Source organism: Melanerpes formicivorus, unplaced genomic scaffold (genome assembly GCF_026170545.1).
Source record: "Melanerpes formicivorus ecotype bairdi unplaced genomic scaffold, bMelFor1.0.p_v2 SCAF_10, whole genome shotgun sequence".
Classification (NCBI taxonomy): domain Eukaryota; kingdom Metazoa; phylum Chordata; class Aves; order Piciformes; family Picidae; genus Melanerpes; species Melanerpes formicivorus.
The window spans coordinates 17,413,389-17,436,456 of record NW_027142362.1 but is presented as its reverse complement, the minus strand read 5'-3'; the positions used below and the strand labels follow the sequence as shown (position 1 = coordinate 17,436,456).

At 39.8% G+C, this 23,068-nt stretch overlaps 1 protein-coding gene and 1 long non-coding RNA gene across 9 annotated transcripts in view; one reads left to right on the top strand and one right to left on the bottom strand.

Moving 5' to 3' along the window:
* Positions 1–23,068, bottom strand: part of TJP1 (tight junction protein 1) — a 192,482-nt gene that overhangs the window by 152,975 nt on the left and 16,439 nt on the right. Inside the window, exon 1 of one of the 7 annotated variants that reach the window (XM_068143974.1) lies at positions 5,410–5,621. The exons of 5 other annotated variants lie outside the window; for them this stretch is intronic. In XM_068143974.1, coding sequence (XP_068000075.1) covers positions 5,410–5,576 — 167 coding nt within the window. In that variant the 5' untranslated portion in view covers positions 5,577–5,621. Of the gene's footprint in view, positions 1–5,409; positions 5,622–23,068 lie in introns of those variants that run through there. One more of the 7 variants, XM_068143973.1, reaches the window with a different exon arrangement.
* Positions 5,337–23,068, top strand: part of LOC137443862 (uncharacterized) — a 31,289-nt gene continuing 13,557 nt past the window's right edge. Inside the window, exons 1-2 of one of the 2 annotated variants that reach the window (XR_010988005.1) lie at positions 5,337–5,486; positions 10,749–10,933. This is a non-coding gene — a long non-coding RNA (uncharacterized lncRNA). Of the gene's footprint in view, positions 5,487–6,421; positions 6,527–10,748; positions 10,934–23,068 lie in introns of those variants that run through there. The other variant, XR_010988006.1, reaches the window with a different exon arrangement.

Genomic DNA, 23,068 nt, shown 5'->3' with positions numbered 1-23,068 from the left:
TTGAAGGAAGTGAACAATAATTTCAGGTGCCTTTCTCACAATGTGCTATTTTTATTCAAATGATGAGATTAATATTCTGGAAACAGAACATATTTCTAATGGAGCTCCTCATGAGAATCTAAACTAAGGCACCCCAATTCATTAACTTGTAGAAGTTTTAGTCAAGTGAAATTGAATAACTTTATAAATCCCAACTGGAGCCCAAGGCTCTTATTTATTATCCACAATTCTTACAACAGTTTCATTGACCTTGACTGTGTCCTGTTCATATATCACATTATATAACTGTGACTCTGAATTACTTCTCTGGTTTGTAAAAGAGCAAAACACCTTAAACCTTCAGTAGCTGTAATCCACTGATGAACATACCAGCCTTACAAAATACTATGCAACAGTGCCTTCAAGGTGCAGCACCACATGAAGGGTTAATGACTTAATAAACATCATAACCTAGTTAGCTGGAACATAATAAACATTGCATTTATAGTCTATTCCTACTATTTATAATCCTCTTCTGTGTTACCTGGTTTTTGTAGTAAAATTTCATCTGAAATGACCAATGGCATGCTGTTTTCTAGACAGACCAGTTAGACTGAACAGCTTGTAAGAACTTTAATAAAAGCCAACCTTTTCTTGTTTAGTGACGAGAGTTCTGAACAATTTTACTAAAAGTAACATCAGAATGTTTGGAAACAAAGTCTTGAAATGACACATTTTCTGTATTTGTTTTCCTATTACAGCATTAATGTTACAGTCAATGCAGAGAGGACAAGTTTTTGACAACTATATAGTCTCAACAAGAATTACAATGGTGACAGGATTATTATAGTTCTTGTACACTGCAAGTTGTCTGCCCCTCTTCTAAAAACAAGCAGCTAGGTACTTCTAGCAAATCAGAAGTAGTTTAACAACATGTAAGTCAAACTCCTTCCTCTAGTAGTTACACAAATCTCAAATGAGAGATATGGAAAATATCCATAATTCTATGTCCTCCCTTTAGAAGACAGGTTTCCTCAATACTACAGAAAGTGAGGACATCAGTTGGACTCAGCTAAATATGAGCAATCAATACGCCTATAGACTCAAACCCAAGGAGGGGAAAAGCTGAAACTTACTCTGACCTAACAGTTGTAATTGCTCAGTATTAATGGGGGGGTGAGGGGGAAGGGGGCAGGGAAAGGATAATTTTAAACAATTACTACCTATACACTAAGCAGTCAGCTGCTATCCTAAATTCTTGAGCACCTCTGCAAATATCTTCAGTTGGGCATCCTGTCTTCATCAGAGGGAAAAAAAATCATTTGCAACATTAACAAATCCTTATGATGGTCTAAACCAAAACTGCTCTCCCCATTTCAAGCAAATATTAACAGAAACCAGTAACCACAAGTGGAAAGCATCCATTCTCATGATCTGTATTTTTCCACATAGTTCTGTAGAGATACCCATGAGGTTCTTGGATGCTTTCTCTCTCCTATACTGAAGTGACGTTTTCCATTATTTGATTAGAGTAAATATGACTCTACTTAGAACATAAACAAACAATGTCACTTTTCTCCCTAGAGATGGCCCTAATGATAAAACAGGCATCCTTCATTGTAAGCCTAGACTTCTATATCCAGCTCCAGAATGAACACAAAGACTCCGCGTCAAGAAAGCCTTAGATGAGTGCTTAATTCCAGAACCGCCAGTTACCCCTCGATGATTTCAAGTAAATTTAATCCCATGCTAGAAAATAGATGTCCCTGTGCAGTATCTTGCAAGAAGCTGTAATTTAACATCCAGGCTTCTCTATCACATTCTTTTAACCATAGCACCAAACAGGGGAATTGGAGCCTATCAAAATACAAAGTCTGTAGTGCATTGTATCTGCATTCTTTCCAGCATTCTAGATTGCCTCACTCTTAAAAGGTGCAGGAAATCCAAATATGGAATAGCCTCAGCCATTTCCATAACATTCTCCACACTGAAGACTTAAAACTAACAGAGGTTTTAGTCTTATTTCCAAGGGGAACAGAGAGGGAGTAAGCCAAAGCAGAGTAAGTCTTTCAACATAAAGACAAATGCTTTAAGAAGCAGCAGGGAATATTAGCAAGGAGAAATATAAGAGTTGCTAGGATATCCTGTTCCTTTTTTGTTTGCCTGCTTCTTGTTGCAGCACAGCAACATAATATTCAGCGTGTCAAGAAATAATGGTCCACTTGTGCAGTTCCCCTTAATATTATGATTTACTATTTCCCTATTGTAAAAGCCTCCAGGTTCATATTGACATTTCAGTAAATATTTATGTCCACTACTGATTCTAGTCCAGTAGTCAGTTTTTTCTTTAACACCTTAGCAAACGTTAGTCCCTGCTATGGTCTTCTTGTATTAGTAGCATTATGATTAAGTGTTTTGCATCCAAATACTGTCCCCCACAGCAGATGATTCAAAACATCCTACTTGTCTCATTAAGGTTCCTACATATCAGATTACAACACTGCACAAACACAGGAAAGGGTCTAATAAGCAGTTCAGGACTACAGCAACTTCCTCTATCACCAAGTCCGAAACTCTACTGCTTCAAGTAAAACTCATCATAAACCAACCAAGCTGCTCACTAAATACAAGTAAGTCTCTGCCTCTACCACTTCCCACCGCAAGCTTGTGGCACAGCTTCCTTCTCTTTGTTCAACTGTCTGTTTAATTTCCAGCTAGTTTATAACAATTTATTCTTAAACCACCACGAGAGAGCGAAGTCCATCTTTTTTGTTTTCATTTGTTGCTCTGCCTTCATGCATCACAGAATAGGACTTATATTTTGGGGGTGGGGGGGAGAAAATTGGAGTGACAGATGCTCTACAAAGAAATAACACGTTGTTACCTTTTTCATTTTCTTTCAGTAGGATTCAGGTGGATTATCTCCACCAACAAAAAGATGAGTATTTCAACCCCTTTTTATTAAATTATGTGTTCACTTCCACTTACAATATGTATCAATACATCGAAGAGTTTATGAATCTCATTTGTACAGAGTGTTGAAAGTTTATAAAAATAAGTAAATACATAAAGAGATGAAAAAGCATCCTCTGATTACAAACTGACATTGTTTATCTATTTTCTTTAAGTAGTTTTGAGATATCCAGTGATACAGTCCTGGAATACCTTTTTGGTTTGTCTGCTGGAAAATTTTGCATTATTTTAGTAGCAGCAACATACGCCTCTCTCTAATATTCAGATTTACTTAATGCATTATTTGAGACAGACTATGCACAAATAAAAATAAATTAAAACAAGAGGACAAAATATCTTTAACAATCAGAAAAGAGTATTTAATCCATAAACACACATTCTGCCCATACAAATAATGTCTAATGTTATCAAAGGTCTCGAAGGAAATATGACTATATATCATGTTGCCAATTAATAAGAATATCCCAAATACATTATTTCAACTGCTCAAGTAAATCATACATCTAACTTAACTTTTATTATTTTTCTTTCTTAACAATCTTAGTAAACTAAATCTTCACACAGCATTGCATTGCAGCAGCATGATGTCAAGTTATAAATGTTATGAAATGCCATGCTTACAGTATTAGTGGGGATGCACTATGCTGTTTTGCTATGCCTCAAAAAGCACCAAATGACACCATGAAAGCAAACAATGTTTAGCTGATCTAACTCCAGCTGAAGACATAAAGTAGGAGCTGAATCGGGTCCTTTTGGACCTACTTTTAAAGTATGCAAATATAGGCAACTTCACTTTAACATACCAGCAAAGAAAACATCTCCAAGGAGAAACAGAAAATGTGACTGTTTTCATTATATTGCCCTTAATTAAACTTCTTAAAAGAAGTAGCACACCATTTATATACTGGTGCACACAGACAGGAGTGGCATTTTGAGGAGAATTAAATAGGTATGGTACACTTTATGTAACTTACATAATCAAATCAAACCACTGAATACACTATATAACCTCTGATAAAATCTATTAGAATTTATTTGTATGTCCACGTATTTTTGTCTGAGACTACATTTGACTTTGTACATTACTGTTAGGATGAATAGATATACCAGATTGTGTTCTGGAATAGCAAGATTTGGAACTAATGACAGAAAGCTTGCTAGTTCTACACAATGTTGCTTCAAGCAATGTATTTCCTTGCGACTGTCTACGCTAGTTGAAAACGTGGGGAAAACTGTTAAAAAACATAGTCCACAATGCATGCAGGGCCTAATTTTGTTACAACTGCTGATATTAAAATACTCCTATTTGTGAACTGCCTATTTTTACATAAAATGACCTATCATGTCTTCTGTGACACTTCACTTTTCCTCACCAGGAACATCTAAGTAGACCATTACCACCTAAGCATTACTCCCAATCTTTTATAGATATGACATTCTCAGTATACAAATTTGTTCTTGATATCTTCCTCCCAGAAAAATGTCAATTCACAGACATCTTTGCAGATTTTCTCCTTCTACTCTGTCCTCATGACAATACACTGCTTCAGTCAAGCTAACGGTGGACTCGTATGAGTCCATGAATGACTGGGTATTGCAGTGCCATATGCTTGTCAGTGCCCTACTCACCCACATTACACCATTATACTTTAATACATTTTTCATAATATATTGTTGATTCATCCAGAAAAATCAGTTCAGCACACATCACCCAGCACTGGGGAAAAAGTCAGTGGAAGAGCAGACTTCAAATAAAAATTATCATATACGAACAATACTACCTCCATCGTTCACTAAGCTATTAGACTTGTATCGCTCTTTTCCGTTTTCTCAATACACCTGCCAGCAGAAGCAGGGCCGGGGGAATTCAGAGCCCAGCTTTCTGCACAAATCGGGGTGAGGAGGAGAATGCGCTACAGTCGGGGGCAATATTTGGGCTGTCACGCAAGCGGCAGACCCTGCTTGAGCTACTCTCTTGCCCCTCTGCTGAAGCTGCCATTGCCATGCGTCCGACTGTGGGTCTCCCCGGCAGCGTACGGTAGCACCCGTGAGTCGTTAGGAGTGGGAACCATGCTGGCAGCCACGGAGAGCGCCGAGCCCAGTGTCCTCCGGCGGGCCCCAGGGCCGGCGAGCGGGCGCGGCGCGGACAGCTCCTCCGGCAGCACCGCACCGCCGCCGCCTCCCGGCGCTTTCCACACGACTGGCGGTGAATGGCCGGGAACTTTCCGCCCCAGAGATACCCGCTGGGAGCCGCAGGCCCGCTCTTGCTCGGCGCCCGGATCGGTTCGGCGCCCCTCAGGCGGCCGTCACGTCCGAGGGAAGCCCCCCGCAGCCCGCCCGCCCGTCCCGCCGCGGCCCGCGCCCCGCGTCCGGCCAGGCGCAGCACTCCCGGTCCGGTCCGGCCCGGCCCGGCCCGGCCCGGCCGCAGTGCCGCCAGCCCCGTTTGTGCCTACTCACCACAGCTTCCTCTTTAAGGGCATCAGACTGCCCCTGTTGGAGGCGGTCACCCCTATGGCCATCTGCAAGACAGTCAGGTATTTCTGATACTTCATTTTGCCGTCGCCCCCCCTGTCCCTGCCTCGTCCCCGCCGCCGCCACCGACAGAGTCTCTCCAGCCGCTGCATGCAATCATCAAATTTTTATTTCCAGGCATCTGCCGTCCCTGCGTCGCGCTTCTTCCCCTCCTCCTCCTCCTGCCGCGCTCCCTCTCTCTCTGCCCCCCCGGCTCACGCTCTCCTCCTCCTCCTGCCGCACTCCCTCTATCTCTGCCCCCAGCTGACGCTCTCCTCCTCCACCTCCCGCCGCGCTCCCGCTATCCCTGCTCCAGCTGACGCTCTCCTCCGCCTCCCACCGCGCTCCCGCGCTCTGCCCTCCCCTGGGCCCATGCTCCTCTCCTCCTCCTCCCGCTGTCGCACTCCTTTTTTCTCAGCCCCCCACACCTCGCGCTCTTCCCCCCCAACTCGCTGCTGCACCTTCCCTCTCCCCCGCCGTGCTTCTAACTTGCTGCGGGGTTGCCCCTCCTCCGCGCCCTGCCGCGCTGCCCGCACCTGCCCCCACTGCCTCCTTCTCACCTGGGCTTTCTCCTGGCTGCCGCCTCTTGCCCTCGCTAGGCCCTCGGTGGGGCCTCGGCCTCCCTCTCTGCCCCCTAGCCCCACAGGCCGGGCCGCCGGTGGGGCCGCTCCTCCCCTTTTCCCCTGGATAAACGGGCTTTCCTAGTCATTCCTGCCCGCTACCGGGGCGCTCCCGCCTTGCTCCCCACCCCAGTTACCTGGGGTATCCCGCCCCCGCCCATGTGGCGCAGCTGCTGCTCTGCCCTCCCGCCATCAGAGGGGCGCCATGTCGCAGCCCGGCTGCCGCGCAGCGGTACCCTCTCCCCGCTGTCTCGCTGGCCTCCCCGCTAATCCCATTAGCGCCTAGAATAGCCCCATGATATTTTAATGATCCCCCCCTCAACCCCCACCATCGCCAGTGTCGATTGTGGGTTAGCGGTAACCGACCGGCGGAGGGAAACGCCTCCCCACCTGACGAAGAGGCCCTGTGGAGGCGGTGAGGGCGAAGGGGAGGGTGAGTTAAGGTGAGGGTGAGTTGAGGGTAAAGGTAAAGGTGAAGGTGAGGGTGAGGGTGAGACTGGATGCGGAGGCGGGCGGGCCGGCCGGCCAGCGGGACAGCACTGCCGCAGAACCAGCGCTTCCCGCAAGCCTCCCTCAGAGGCTGTAGGAGGGCAGCTGCCGCCGCGGCACCCCCTCTCCACCGCCCCCTGCGCAGACATAAGGGGTGCCCACCTACTTCAGCAAAAACAGCTGAATACTCAACTGTTATAGTGGCCTTAGATGTGACACAGTTACCATTGCAACTTTAATCTCCCTTGTGCCTTCCTCAAGCTCTGCCCAGAGGTTCAGAAGACAGTGGCGTTTGGCAAGTGCTTTCGGAACTTACTATAAAACATGATACAATACAATCAGAGACCCTTCTGAGCAGACATTCCTGAAGTGAATGCTGACACACTGATCAATACCAGTGGGGAATACTTTGGCTAGAGATACCCTTTTAAAGTACATAGATATTTTGATGAATGCAGATATGAACAATTCCATGCCAAAGTGACTTTTCATTAAGATGTTACAATATACATAGTATGAATTGTAACACATACCCAGAATTAAGGTCCTAAGGTGGCACTGTCAGACAGAAAAATACTGTTAACAGTATTGTTGCTTTGTGGTGCATAGGTGAGCATTTCAGTGATTATTTTTCTTTTTTGTGTAATATGCACCTCAAGAATGTAATAGACTGCATTCTGCCTAGGCCTGTAATTGACAGGAAGCAGAGAATATGCATATGTTACTTATAAGACCAAGGACTTTAACTAGAAACACAGTAGTTGTATTGCTGTAGTTAATGAGATGAACAGGTTTGTATTTGCAGCCAAGAACTCTGAAGTGTGTACAAATGTCCTGAAATTCTGTATCATGAATTATTTTTAAAATTCAGATGGATACTAAATGTCCAGTATAAGTTTGTACATCTACAGTCCTCAAGATACTGTTAAGGATTTCTTTGGTTTTGGAGAGATCAAGCATTAAATGAAACGAGGGATGGCTAAGTTGAAATTACGAAGGAGGAGGAATTAAACAGTGCTAGTAGTATACTAACTGAAAAGTCTGTATCTTCTTCTATTATCTGTAGACAAGAACAGTGTGGCCAGCAGGAGCAGGGAGGTCATTCTGCCCCTGTACACTGCACTGGTTAGGCCACACCTCGAGTACTGTGTCCTGTTCTGGGCCCCTCAGTTTAGGAAGCATGTTGACTTGCTGGAGCGTGTCCAGAGAAGAGCAACAAAGTTGGTGAGGGGCTTGGAACACAAGCCCTATGAGGAGAGGCTGAGGGAGCTGGGGCTGCTTAGCCTGGAGAAGAGGAGACTCAGGGGTGACCTTATTGCTGTCTACAACTACCTGAAGGGGGGTTGTAGACAGGCAGAGGTTGGTCTCTTCTCCCAGGCAGCCAGCACCAGAACAAGAGGACACACTCTCAGGCTGCACCAGGGGAGGTTCAGGCTGGAGGTCAGGAGGAAGTTTTACACAGAGAGAGTGATTGCCCATTGGAATGGGCTGCCTGGGGAGGTGGTGGAATTACCATCACTGGAGGTGCTCAGGAGGAGACTTGACAGGGTGCTTGGTTGCATGGTTTAGTTGATTAGGTGGTGTTGGATGATAGGTTGGACGCGATGACCTTGAAGGTCTCTTCCAACCTGGTTTATTCTATTCTATTCTAAATCAGTATGAAAATCTGTACAGATCTTACTTGGCCTTAAAAGCAAAAAATGTTAAACCAATATGTTGCTTTCTCCATATTTGTATCTTGTCATCATAGGTGTCTAAGAAACCTCTTGTTGCCCATGCATGTTATAAGAGAGTGTTTTTATTCTCACTATCATTAGTAGAGTGCTAGATATATTGCAGTTGAAATACACATTTGCACTTGTGCAATCCTATTAAGAAAATCATTTACATCTTGAAATGGTAGGAAATGCTGCCTAAAAGAATGATGTGACGGTATTAGTTTGAATGTCACATTTCAGTTTGAATGTTACATCTGTCAATTAGAAAAACAGATGTTATTCTTACATAGAAATTCTCAAAGGAAAAATCTGGTCTTGCTCTGGTTGTAGTCATGGACATTTCACAGAGAAGACAATCTGAGAATGAGAGAAGCAAAGTTTATTTTAAAACATGATGAACCAGGAAGAAGCTGAGCTGAGGCCAAAATTTATACAGTAGATATCCCTGCAAGAGAAGCAGTCTGATCCTATTTGGTGTTCTCAGTGCAAACTCATTCTGTCTGACAAGATAGATTCTCCTTCTCTGCAGAAAACTGAAAGATGCTTAGATTTTTTTTTTTAACCAAGTGTACATTTTGAAAAACAGTTTAATTGCTGTTAGATTACTTTGGGTTTATCTAGTTGTTTCATAGTTGTTTTTTTTTCACTACAAAACCAAGCAGAACCATAGTAATTTCTTAATTTTATTTGCCTGGCAACTTAACTGTAGACTTTCCCTCAGAACAAGATCTATGATCTATCTGTTGCTTATAGTCTGTGATGTCCCTGCATCTTCCAAAGCCTGTCCCCAAGATGACCTTCCAGTGACTCTGAAGAACAGACTGCTCTTTCAGACTGTAACAAGTTACAATATTATGTATGACTTCTGCACTTGAACAGACATGGTTGGCACAAACTCGACTTAGGTTTATCTGTACAAGAACAATGATGTATCTAGAAGATAGATGGAGGCACTCTGAGAAAGTGGACTTGAGTGCAGTGCATGTGATTTAATCTTGGCCCTTGCCTTGATGTTTCTAAGTGGAATGCCAGCTATTGTCAGCAATAGGAGACTGAGTGCAACTTAGAGGATGTCTCTGAGGCAGTTGTACTTTGGAGCTCCCATCAGCAGCTAAGAATAAGGGAGTGTAATTGTGATGTAAAGCTATTTTCATCCTAAGTTGTGCCTCTCACTTTTTCACTGGTATGGTTAGAATATAATGAAATTCCAGGTAGTGCAAAGCAAGATTTAGCAGCATTATCTACTGCTGATTTAGATTTAACTTCAGTAAGCCTATCACTAGAACAGGGATTTTTGAACCTTATATTGCTTTCCTTTATCATTAGCCCTTCATACATTCCTGTAGTGCCAGTTGTCACTAGGTGCCACCTTTTACAAAGTGTCATCTGCATCACTCAGAATTGACTGAGCTCACAGGAGGAGAAATTTGTCTGACTAAGAAGACTTTTTGGAAACATTACAGAATTGCACTTTGAAAAGTCCTGGCTATGTTTGAATTAGAATCATAGAATCATAGGATCAATAAGGTTGGAAAAGACCTCAAAGATCATCAAATCCAACCTGTCACCCAAGACCTCATGACTACTAAACCATGGCTTCAAGTGACATGTCCAATCCCTTTCTGAACACCTCCAGGGACACTGACTCCAGCACCTCCCTGGGCAGCCCATTGCAATGGCTAACAACTCTCTCTGTGAAGAACTTTCTTCTCACCTCGAGCCTAAACTTCCCCTAGTGCAGCTTGAGACTGTGTCCTCTTGTTCTGGTGCTTTGGTTCAAGTAATGTAGGTTTTTTGCAATAATGAAAGGAAAAAGAAACCACACCTGTAGCTGACACAACTGTGCTAGTGAAAAAGCAAAAATACTCCTTTTTTCTTTTTTTTTTTTTTTTTTCCTGATGTATCTTACTTTGTTAGGCAAAGCTGTATAAGCTACAGCATCTGATGGAAAGAAAAAATAATCTTACCAGAATAGATGGCATAGTACTGCCATGTACAGCAACTTTTTGAGGGTAGATTAAGCCTTAATGACACACTTAAAATTCTTCATTGTATTCGCTTTTAGGTTGTCACAATTGTATTAGAACCAAGGCAAACACTAAACTTGTTGCTGTTTTTATAGCATAATAAATAGCATCCTTTATTTGCATTTTGGAATAGTCTTATTTTTAGCTTTACTCTGCATATAAAAGAGGCTTTTCATGCAGTACTCCATGCTGTGCTACTGTGTATGCTGAAGAATTAGTATTTTGTTCATTCCTAGGATATACCTGTTCTTTTTAATGAGTTTTACTCCAATGATTGGAGATGCTCAGGTGGCCAATAAGGCCAACAGCATCTTGGCTTGTATCAGGAATAGTATAGCCAGAAGGAGTAGGGAATTGACTGTGCCCCTGTCCTCAGCACTAGTCAGGCTGCACCTTGAATACTGAGTTAATTTTTGGGCCTCTCACTACAGGAAGGACACTGAGTTGCTGCAGCGTGTCCTGCAGCAGTGTGTCCATTGCAGAAGGGCGATGAAGCTGGTGAAGGGTTTGGAGAACAAGTCTTATGAAGAACAACTGAAGGAACTGGAGTTGCTTAGTCTGGAGAAGAGGAGGCTGAGAGAAGATACTGTTGTTCTCTACAACAGCTTGAAAGCAGGTTAGTCTCTCCCCTTTAGTATCAAGCGATAGAATGAGAGGAAATGGCCTCAAGTTGCACCAGAGTTTCTTCACTGAAAGAGTGGACAGGAATTGCAACAGGTTGCCCAGGGCAGTGGTGGGGTCTTTGTTCCTGGAGGTGTTTAAAAATGTGTAGAGATAGCACTGTGGGACAGGGCTATAGTGGTGTTTTGTCAATAGTTAGACTCAATGATCTTGGAGGTCTTTTCCAACTGAAACCATTCTGTGATTCTGTGGTTGGTAAAACAATCCTGATACACATGTCATATTCTATGCTTCTGTGGTATTTAATATGATTTGAGAACTTTTTAATACACAGTTCAGTTGGTAAAGTGGCAACATTCCAGAGACTGATACAGCCCTGGCATTAAAACATGACACTAGCTGACTGATCTCCATCTTTACTCTAATATAATCTAAATCTTGTTTACTAAAAAGGATTTTTTCTGCAGTACTTGGTAATAATATTTTATTCTATTAATTTGTACCATCAATTATAATCATAATGTTAATAAACATTTATGTTAACTAAGAGCATTAGTGCAGATCATTCAGGCAAGAAAGCTACCGAAATGGATTTTTTTGCCATTTCTGTCTGTCATGTATGATTTTCATACATCTCCCATTTTCTTTTCAAAAAAAAGGGATCATACCTGTCAATGTCAAGCTTTCATTAGAATCTACAACTATGTCAGATGCAGTGACTCCAGGGGTTATTTTCTCTGTCCTCAAAAGATAAACAAGTGTGTGCTTGTGTGTTTTCTATCAATGTATCTACAATACAAAATTCTGTACCTTTGTCTGATATGTGAGGGCTTGTCTATTCCCACATGAATGTATATATGTTTTATATAACACAAGTACTTTTTCTGATCTATTACTGTTTCTTCCATAAACTGTTATGTGAAGATACAAAGCTGAATACATCATCAGGAAAGAATTAAAAACAAACAAACAAACAAAAACCAAGCACACAAACCTACTTAGGAATTGTCCTTTCACACTTCACTGCACAATTGACAGTCTATAAAGGGAGAGGTTTTTACATTTTTTAAGTGTCCTCATGAGAAGCTAGCTTGATTATTGGCAAAAATCTATGGGGCTAACCAGGTATAGTAATAAACTGACAGTCACTTACAACTAACTTGCATTTTCCAAAATACGTCATCAATGTAGTTGTCAAAATAAAAAGAGGCAAATAATTTTGCTTTGGAAGGCAGGAATATTCACCATGTTCTCTCAGAACAAGAATATCATCACAGAATAAATAACTTTTATTTAACTATGGATTATGAAGAAATGGTTTGCTCTGTTAAGCAATTGACATACTTAAAAGAAACTTCCTGTCAAGTATCCCAGTTTCACTGCATTCAGGGCTATTTAGTAATGGCTTCCTGGACAAATAGTGCTATTCTACCAGGTCTGATGTAAAGCTGCTCTATACCTATTACTGCAAAAATAGGAATGCTGTTGAAGAATTCAGGCTAGAACAAAGTGTACTTGTACTGCCATTATCCAGTACTGTTATATTTAGTCATGTCTTGCAAACTTCTAAGATTTTACTCTTAAAAAAAGAAAAGGAAAAATATCCAAACATCACATTAATCCTGACAAGCATAACCCTCTCACAGGATAAAATAAGCTTAATGTAGGAAAAAAAAAAAAAAAAGCATATGCATGAATACCATTAGTACACTCTGATACAGTTTATTCATGTAGAAAACTACTGGAGGGAAGAAATCACCAAGCATATGATTTCAATGTGAAATGCAAAAGAAAAAGAAGCTTAAGTAACAACACTTCCCCGGAAAGATTCTAAGAAATAGATTGCTATCTGTAACACATCACAACCTCAGTATACAAAGAACAAATTAATTAGTCTTGCTAACTGTGTGTTGTTAGAACTGTGAGAGTATGTAACTGAGGTGAGGTGTTACCAGATCTTGCTATCATTCTGGGATGTACAGTCACTAGTAGCTTTCATTTTCAGACGTTACGCCTGATGGGGAAGCCTCCAAGCACAGTGTTTAAAAGAAAAGGCAAGATTGTGAAAGCAGGAGATAATCATTCCTTGAAGCAAGGGTGTGGTATTCTGAAAAACTAACATTTAGGATACTTTTTTTTCTTCAGCCTCCAATATATCTGAACTGTTGTGGCAAATATGTTCCTGAACCACTGTGAAAACTGGGGAATGAGAACCAACTCATAAAATGGTACTCAATTGTCTACAAAGACTAATTCCTTATATCCCTACATTATTTTTTTTCTTGAATAGTGAGTTCTGTATGGCATGACAGCTGTACACATCAGAATATCCAGAGAAAAATGAAAGAGTATTACTAAAATTTAAGTAGTGTTTCCTGACAAAATTTGTATGCATGCCTCATTTTATAAATCAGTAGTAATTCAGACCTTTATTTAGCTTCATTAATGTTTTCTTAAATGGTGATAGGGATGTTTCCACATCCATGACTTATACAGCCTGAAGGCTATCTGGGTGTTTCATGAATGTACTGAAATTGTTCCAAATCCAAGCTGAAGACTGCTTTACATGTCTAGTTGTATGTTTGCACACTTACTAGAAATATGAAAACCATTTTTCAGTTTCAGGAAGGAAGTTGTCATATTATAATACATATGATGATCAGCTGTATACTATTTTAATCAGATTACCAGTATAATGAAAATTAATGTAATAGGATTTACTATAATTAGATGCAAGTATACAGTAATCTGCTATGAAAAGAACACAAAAAGTATTAGTGGAGCTCATTATAGGAACATTGTTTATGCTAATTTTTTTTTTTTAATCATACTAAGCCTGATTTGAAAATTTTTTTATTGACACAACTTTAATCAAGCAGTTGAAGCCAGAAAGGTTTGTAATAGTCAAGTATTCCTCTTGTGTGGGACAGAGAGAAGTGCAAACAGAAAAAAATTGAAAGGACTACAAGCCACTGATTTCATAGTCCTGTCTGAATAGAAGATAAAATTAAAACAAAGAGTATAAATGATAAACAGAACTTCTAAAATGTGGATGAAGAAACAAAATTTGAGTTTATGATTTTAAGCATACAAGTGCTCAGTATTTATCAGTAGTAATATATATTAAACATTCCTGAAATTTCAGTGCAGTAAAACCTACATCAAGTTTTGGTGCAGACTGCAGATCTGTTTCCCAAGTGATTATACTGATATTATATACCTGTATTTTCTAACAACCTGATAGATCATAAGACACACAGTAAGCCTAGCAGGTGAAAAAAATGAAAAGCTAACAAAAAATTATAGCTAAACCTAATAACAAAAACTGTGACGCTGCAGGGAATTACTTTGGTGAGCATCTGGGATTACACCCGGTGAAAGAATTGGCTTGAACACAACAGGTTGCAGGATTGGTTCCTACAATGTCGCTTTTGCTTTCATCAGTAATTAGCTCAGTCCATGCCCTAGTGATATGGTATCCTACCAATGGAAACATTTGGTTAGATCCAAATTAGGTTAGTGGGTTACCATTTGCATCTACAAAATACTCACAAATTTAATTTGACTGCTTTCAAGAGCAAAAACTCTTCATGCTGTTAAGAGCCTGCAAGATCCAGTCTTTTAGTCACTTTTTAATTTTAAGAGAACACCAAAGGTAGCATTTGTAACATTCCAAGGAGCTAAAGCCCTCCCATTAAGTATGTGTGTGTATATATATACACATATACACATATGCAGATGTAGATGTGTGTATGTATATATATATATGAGAGAAATATAAAAATCATCATAAAGCTTAAAATATGTTTCAATTTCTGAGAGCTTCATTTCAGACAATGTGTCTTATGTCTGAGTTGGTTTCCCAAATTCTTGTTCAACTTTGAAAATACTGGTTCAATTAATACAAAATATTGTTAATAAAACAGTATGAGCAAACTCTTAAATATGTCAAATAATCAACAACTGGACCACATTCTTTCAGAAATATGGATATAAAGCATGTAAAACATTCTTTTTCTTTAGTTTCTTTGAAGACCATCTAACACAAATTGCAGAACAGGTCTATTCAGTGCAGATTCAGATATTTTTGACTATCAGGCATGCATTTTTTTCATTTCATTGAGTACATAAGAGATTTACAGTCCCTTTCATAACTAGTGTCAAAACTTTTCCAGACTCGAGTAAGCTATTTATAAACAATGAAACCTCATGTGCAGATCAACAATCTTGCCACAGCCCAAATTTTTATAACAAATAAGCAATTTTCTGTCCTCTGCTTGAGAAGACACAATCAATTCTAGCTTCTCTTATACACTGCAGTTATTGCTACTTTTGGCGTAGATGATCTGGCTCCAAATTTGCTGTGAGTAGACCAATGGGTTTTTTTAATTGCCTCAGTATAAAAATAAAACTGCCTTTATGGCATTCCTGATGTTACACTATCAAATTGCATAAGGCCTTACATCCTGGAACAAATACATGCACAGCGAAGGGGAAAAGGGGAAAATTAAACAACTTACTGTTCCTCCCTAAACACAGTGCACAGTTTTGGGTTTGAGTCTTAGGTGTGGTGTGTTTTGGCTAGTTGATTTTAAGCAGAAGGTAAATAATTCACTAGTAAGATTTTGTCTGGCAAAAGAAATAGCCATATCACTTTCTGCTCTTGTGACAGTTTGTATAACATTTTTCTGATTAGTTCCACTTCTCTTGGTTGTGTTTAGACATTAAGATAACAGAAATACACACAAGATGACAGTACAAGATTTGATTCATCTAACTTGGCCATCATATTAGTACTCTCTAATAATGAAATATTTCTATTTTCTAATATGTTCCAAAAATGAATCAGCAAAAGATATTAAATACAATTATATTTTAAGACACTCTCTGCCCTTGTCCTTTGCTTGCCCATTACTATTTTTTAGCATTTTTGCAAAGAAAACGCAAAACCCTGTTAGTGTTGTGTCTACTCAGATGATATCAAATAACAAGGCCACACTGAAGTCTTCATTTTATACCATGCCTGGGTCTGGTGGTATAGTTGAGTCTACACAGTTTGGTGAGTTTTGGAAGTAGCATTTCTACTGAGTGTTTTCCTGGAGCTGTCCTGGATAGTATCTGTCCTGAGATCTGTCATGTTGTGATCTGCACAGCTACGATACCAGCTTATACCACCCTAACAGCTAGAGTGTAATTACTCCTCTCAGTATAACCTACAACTTTTATTTTTTTCTCATTACACATTATCAGGTTTCAGAGCTCCCTTGCTCTCTTGCCAACCAAGCAATTTACCTACCATCTGCATGCAAAGAGGACCCAGGCAGTTACGAAACTGTCTGGTTCTTACTCAGCACTCTGTAATTTTGGGAACTATTCACTGGCTCTCCAGTCTTTGGAGGAACAAGAGAGGATGCAATAAAAATTAAAATAAAGCTCTGGGGGTTATTATTTCAGTTTTAGTTAAAGAACCCTACTTCTTGATTCTGTCAAAGTTTCTCAGTAATGTACAAAGAACAAATTTAGAGAATTAACAAAAAGAGGCATCAGTAGACATCTCTCCTGGCATCCTAAACATCTCTACAAATCTGTTCATTTTATTGCAGTAGTACAGACTCTTCTTCAGAACCATCTGCACCACTACTGAGATTTGAACATCAGAACGCACAAAAAAAGACCATTACTTAATGGATAATGAGGAAGGGCACTTTCAAACCCATTGAACTCATCCTCAAGCCAACTGTTAAAGCAGCTAGAGCATTGGTCTTGCTCTCAAGTGAAAGACACAAATGCTACAGAAGCTCTGTGCATTACTCTGATTTCTCACACAAATCTAGTGTGATATTCCTTCTCCAAAACTTTACCTGGACCTTAGTGGCAAGCAAATGAAATAAATAAAATGGTGACTAAATGGCAGTGAATATTCAAATGGAAATAATAAACTCAAATTTCCTATCTGCTCATATAGCCAACAGTGATAATGTTTCACTTACTGCCCGTGACCTGGCAGTGACTGGAGATACCCTTTTGCACTGCTGGCAGTTTGAAAGCATACTGGAATGCAGTGACACTACAAGAAAGCACATGGATCTCTGTAGAAGACAGAAGACATAATGTTTATAAGAACAAAGCAAAAATACCAACACTTGCAAGTAGTCACTGCAGTCACATTCAGTCTGGTGATCTGTGCACATCATTGTGACAGCAGCAATAAATCACAAGCTCTGCAACTATTTAGAGGGAAGGTTTCCTGTGAACCTAAAGCTAAAGATTATGATGGGTCACATTGTATTGGATTCACTCCTTTCAATAGATAAGTTTCTGGTTATCTTATTATGCAAAGAACATACATACCATCTGTCTTGGGGGTTTATGAAATACTGTTACTGTGGTATCTGCACTGTGAATGGAACAGAAATAGTTTGTGCTCTTGCCTTCCTGTATATTCATGTGAGCATATCTCTTAAGTAATCTATGTTTTTAAATTCCATCTTGTGCTGCAACTTCTGAAAGCATCTCTGCCTTAGCACCATGCTGCTTTATCTGATGATGTGATGTACTAAATACCTCCAGTTCCCACTGATTGTATAATTTTTGACAACACTGTGCTGTTCTACTGGCATAAAACTTTCAACTGCTTCAGTCCCAGCAATTCCCAATGAATAGGACACACACTAAGAAAAATCACCCAGCATAGCAGTGGGATAGACTTGTCTACTAGCAAGGAAGAAAAGTTCTGTATAAGCATCCTGATGGAAGGTCATTCTGCCCCTGTACACTGCACTGGTTAGGCCACACCTCGAGTACTGTGTCCAGTTCTGGGCCCCTCAGTTTAGGAAGGATGTTGACTTGCTGGAGCGTGTCCAGAGAAGGGCAACGAAGTTGGTGAGGGGCTTGGAGCACAAGCCCTATGAGGAGAGGCTGAGGGAGCTGGGTCTGCTTAGCCTGCAGAGGAGGAGGCTCAGGGGTGACCTTATTGCTCTCTACAACTACCTGAAGGGAGGCTGTAGACAGGCAGAGGTTGGTCTCTTCTCCCAGGCAGCCAGCACCAGAACAAGAGGACACACTCTCAGGCTGTGCCAGGGGAGGTTCAGGCTGGAGGTCAGGAGGAAGTTTTACACAGAGAGAGTGATTGCCCACTGGAATGGGCTGCTCAGGGAGGTGGTGGAATCACCATCGCTGGAGGTGTTCAGGAGGAGACTTGACAGGGTGCTTGGTTGCATGGGTTAGTTGATTAGGTGGTGTTGGATGATAGGTTGGACGCAATGATCTTGAAGGTCTCTTCCAACCTGGTCTATTCTATTCTATTCTATTCTATTCTATTCTATTCTATTCTATTCTATTCTATTCTATTCTATTCTATTCTATTCTATTCTATTCTATTCTATCTTTTGATGGGTTTAAAATCAGGATGGTACCAGTGTAATTTCTCAGTTACTTTTCATCCAACTTGATGCAGATAACTGACATCTCTTGAAAATCTAATGCTCCAGAAGCTCAGCTTCTCTCTGGTGACTTATGCTACAAACACAACCAAATTCAAGGTCATAGCTAAGAATCTGAGTGAATATGATTAAATTAAATATAATGCATAGAATCTCATTCCTATTTCTGTCATCTTCAAATTTATACAAGCCTCTCTGAAACAGTGTAATGCTGAGTAACACCAACCTTGAGACTGATAAATTTCCAGGGAAATTGGCTACAAGAGTAATCTGAAGGTTGACTTTTAATTTTAATTTTCTTTGCCATAGGTCTTTTACTGTACAAAAAATTTCAATCTGAGAGGCTGCTTTCCTCTTTACAAATGCATTGTCATACAACTGTACAAATAATGTGTATCTGTTAGCACACCTAACACACACCAATGACAATCATTTTGACTCTGGAATATAACATTATTTTTAAATTTCCCCTTTTTCCTAACACACAGTACATGCTTTCATCACCTTTTGTCTCAGTCTGTGTTTCTCTGAATCTCATTACCATGCTTTATTCTAGCAAGCAGCTATTTGTCCTTTGAACTCAATTGGCTTTCACTAGACAGAATAAGAAGAGAATATTTTTTCCTATTCTATGTCAAGACACCTCAAACATGCACTCTTGTCCTTCACATATTTTATAGCTAAAGAAATGACCTATACATAAGCTCTTAGACTCCATCATAGCTTCTTCTGCAGGCCCAACACTGAAACATCTTAAGATATTTTCAGAGAGTTTATTGCTACATTTTGATGTGATTTTTTTTAATATGTTTATCCTTCCAATATCACAAGCTAATTTTTCTTTGCAGTCTGTTAGAAGTGTTCTAAAACCAATAAAAATCATCTTTTATCAGCTACAGAGTGTCTTCCATTTGTTCAGCAGCAGCAACTGAAATTGTTCATAAATTGTGCTGTGCATTTGACATATAGCCAAGCATTGCAAGAAGCAAACTCATCCCTCCCCAAATGCTGTTTCTTCATTCTATAACTTCATTGTATTTACCAGACACTGCTAGGTACTGTGGTAATTATTTTTATGTACCCTTGTCAACGTAAAGAAAAGAGGAGTTGTGTCAACTGGCTCATACATGCCAATTTTCTGTAGTCTTATGAGTAACTGAGCTCTCTTTATATGAACAAGGTTTACAGATGTTTCATAAAGATGTTCCTTTTTTCACATTTGTCTGTAAAAGAAATATATGTCCTCTTACCTATGTTTCAGTAATAACTACTGGTAAAATTACAAGACAATTCAAGTGAAGAATAGGAGAAAAATATGACAGGGATGAACAAACTCAGGAAATAGACAACTTTGAAATGGAATCTAAATTACCCTCTTTTGCCTGCCTGTTGCCTATTGTCTTTATTTTTGTGCAGCTCTACTAGTAATGATGGCATATTTGCTTTTGTAAAGTAGAGGAAGCCAATGGGCAAAAGTCATATGTAGAATATGATTCAAAATGCTGCAGAGTGGGATAGATATGATGTAATAATTTTCCTTTATCAAGCAATCATCATGTTCCTGTGCACTGTGTGTAGCAACAGATAACACAGTATGTAATATTCTCAGGTGTGTAGCTGAGGAACACATCAACAAAAAGCAACTGCACCTAGTTCTGAAAGAGCTGGCTATATTTCTACTTAGCAGAAGAGACAAGGGGCTATTTGCAGGCAGCACTTACCATTACTTTAGGGGAGGGTTGGAAGAAGGCAAGGGAAAGATCTAGCCATTTTAAAATATCCTATAGGGTTTCTTATATCTTCCATGGGTTGATTAAGATCGTCTGTTACTGCTTGTTCCTTATCCTTTATCCCTTGCAGAAGGAACACGTGGCAATAATTTGCAGCAAGATTTTATGTAAGCGTCCCCCTTACATGGGTTTTATGCAGAAGGGAAACATATGGTTCTGAAAGAGCATTAATACTCAGGTACAGCTGGTCTTTGAAGATTTTAAGTGATCCAGATAAAAAGAATGAGCGAATGCCTCCCAAGGGAAACTGTGACTGTTCTTACACTTTTTTATCAGAAGTGTAACACACACAGGGAGATGTCTATGGAGGCCCAAGAATAGAACAAGGATTGTATTGACAAGACAAGCATATAAACCAATACAACAAGGAAAAACTTCAGCCTATCCAGCAATAGAGAACTTAATCACAGTCTACCAGGGTGGTAGCAAAGAAAAGCAAGCAAACTGATTAATTCATCTAGAGTTATTAGTTAATGCAACAACCTAACATTTCTTCATGACAGCAACTTCTCTGTGCCAGGTTTTTATTATCCTGTGGCACTGGCACTCTGAAAATTCCTGTTACTTGAAGAGTTTACATTGATGGAGTTTTATTTGCTGGATATAGAAAGCTATCAGAAAATCTAGTGTCAGGTGAGAATCAACCCTATTTTTTATTTAAAAGAGTCAGTGGTAAAGTCAAGTCACTTTTAAAGCCACTTTGAGGAGCTGATCCAAAGTGGTGATACTCATTCTTTATTTTTATCATGATTTTTATCATATGGAACTATTGCATGGCTCCAAATGTACTTAATCAGGTTTCACTACCACATTCTCCAGAGTCCCAAAGAGCAGTGCCAGAAGCTGAGACTAGACATTGTCATTAACTTCTGTTGGGCAGGGTAAAATTCCCCAAGGTATCAGGAGAAACTAGACTGCCAAATGGATAGGGAATAAACTTGATACAGAGAATGTGAAATTCAGGCCAAAAAGTTCACAACAGAAGGTCTAGGAAACCTGGAAAATTTATGAACCTCCTACAGTGCAAGAGGTAAATTAAAGGAGCAGGAGAAAGTCAGAAGGGAAGATGGAAGAGAATTGCATAATCCAGTCAGATCTCTGAGAAGATGAGCCTCTTAAAGTCCCACTAAGATTGGTGGCAAGCCCAAAGCTTACTGTTAGGACAAACAAGAAAGCTAAAGCAGAGAATTAGAAGTCATGGGCCAAATCTGAATAAATGAAGGTTATTTGGCAGGATCACTCAAGGTAAAAAGCCCCCTTCAGAAACTATTCACTGTCCCATATCTATGCAAGAAAAATGAAAATAAAGATGCTAATAAAAAATAAACATATAAACCTGTAATTTTCTATGAATTTTGAAGAATTCTTTCACAGCTAAGATGAAAATCTTGTCCTGGAGCTGACACTGGATAACATGTCCCTAACTAGAAGGATTAGAACTACCATGACATAAGAAAGCCTAAGCTAATTTTCAAGCAGAACAGCTGAAGAAAGGCTGTTCAACAGAAGTTGGAATTAGAGCAAGAGGTTAAATTGCTTCAGATTCTTTCTATCTGTGCTGATCTTGGTGCCAGATGTGAAAGTGTGGGCGAGATAACCATCTTTCCAAACCACCAAATCTTCCATAAGCCAGGATGTTTATGAGGCAAGATCACAGATATTGTGTGTAGGATTATAATAGGAGAGAGTTCCTTTTATTTTTCATATGTAAGATTATGTCAAGGAAAAATAACAGAACAAACGAGAGTGATGTACAGGGTTGGATTTTTTGTATCTTAAGTGAAACAAAGAAAAACAATACTGAGGACAAGTCAGAAATTTGAATTATGGTAATTATTTTACAGTAAATAGTATCTGCTTCACAGGTTTTTAACAAATATGTCCGAGGACTAAATATAGAAATATGCTCAGCTAAGTAATTTCTCATGCCAAAAGAAATCAGGTATGGTAAGCCTTAAGATGCAGTCTTGCCCTATAAAATCTGCATAAGTATTTTATTATGTTACAGGCTATTAAGCATATTGATATATTAAGCATATTGATATATCTGCTCATAGAACATGCAGCACAATGAGATACTAGCTACATAACAAATTAGTAACAGCTGGATGATTTGGAACCAGAAGGCCTAACATGCCAGTACAGGGCAAATTTCACTCAGTTTACAAAACAAGACTGCGTTACCTTGGGCAATAAAACAATGCCTCTAGATTGGATTTTGCAGAACCTGGGGCTGCGTTGTGGAACTGCGTGATTAGTTAGGCATGACAAAGATGCCACAGAATCAGGGAGCCCAGCAGAGAAATTCTGCTGCCTGGAAAGATTCTGGCTTGAGAAATTCTGAATACTTGAAGAGCTGAAACACAAATAAAGGGATTAAGCTTGAGGTTACAAAATTTAAAAAGGAATTTTATGCTTCCATGCTTTAGGACATCTTTACGAATATTTTGATTTCTGTAAGAAATAAACCTGTATTCTATCATCACGTGGCTTTAGAAACATTCCTTTTTATGTAGTGCCTATGATTTTCTGCTTTTAAATTCTCTTTTGGCAGAGGGATGGGGAGGTTCAGTGAAAAGACTCTAGCCTTAATGTAATACTTCAAAAGACATTTTCTTGCCCCCTTTTTCTCTTTCCCTTTGACAGCCATCATTGCTGAGTAATGCCCAGGGTCATACTTTTGAAAAGCAAATTCTTTCTTTGCAGCATTTCTGCAGGACCTGTGGCAGAGAGTATATCCAGAGGACTAGACACTTGTCCTTTTATAAGATAGAGGTGGAATTCTGTAAGGGATGTGCCTGCCACAAGACTTAGATGCAGATCAGTAAAGAAATATGGAAGGGAAAATCAGCCACAATGGAAATTTTTAGGGATATATACACTATATTCATATATATG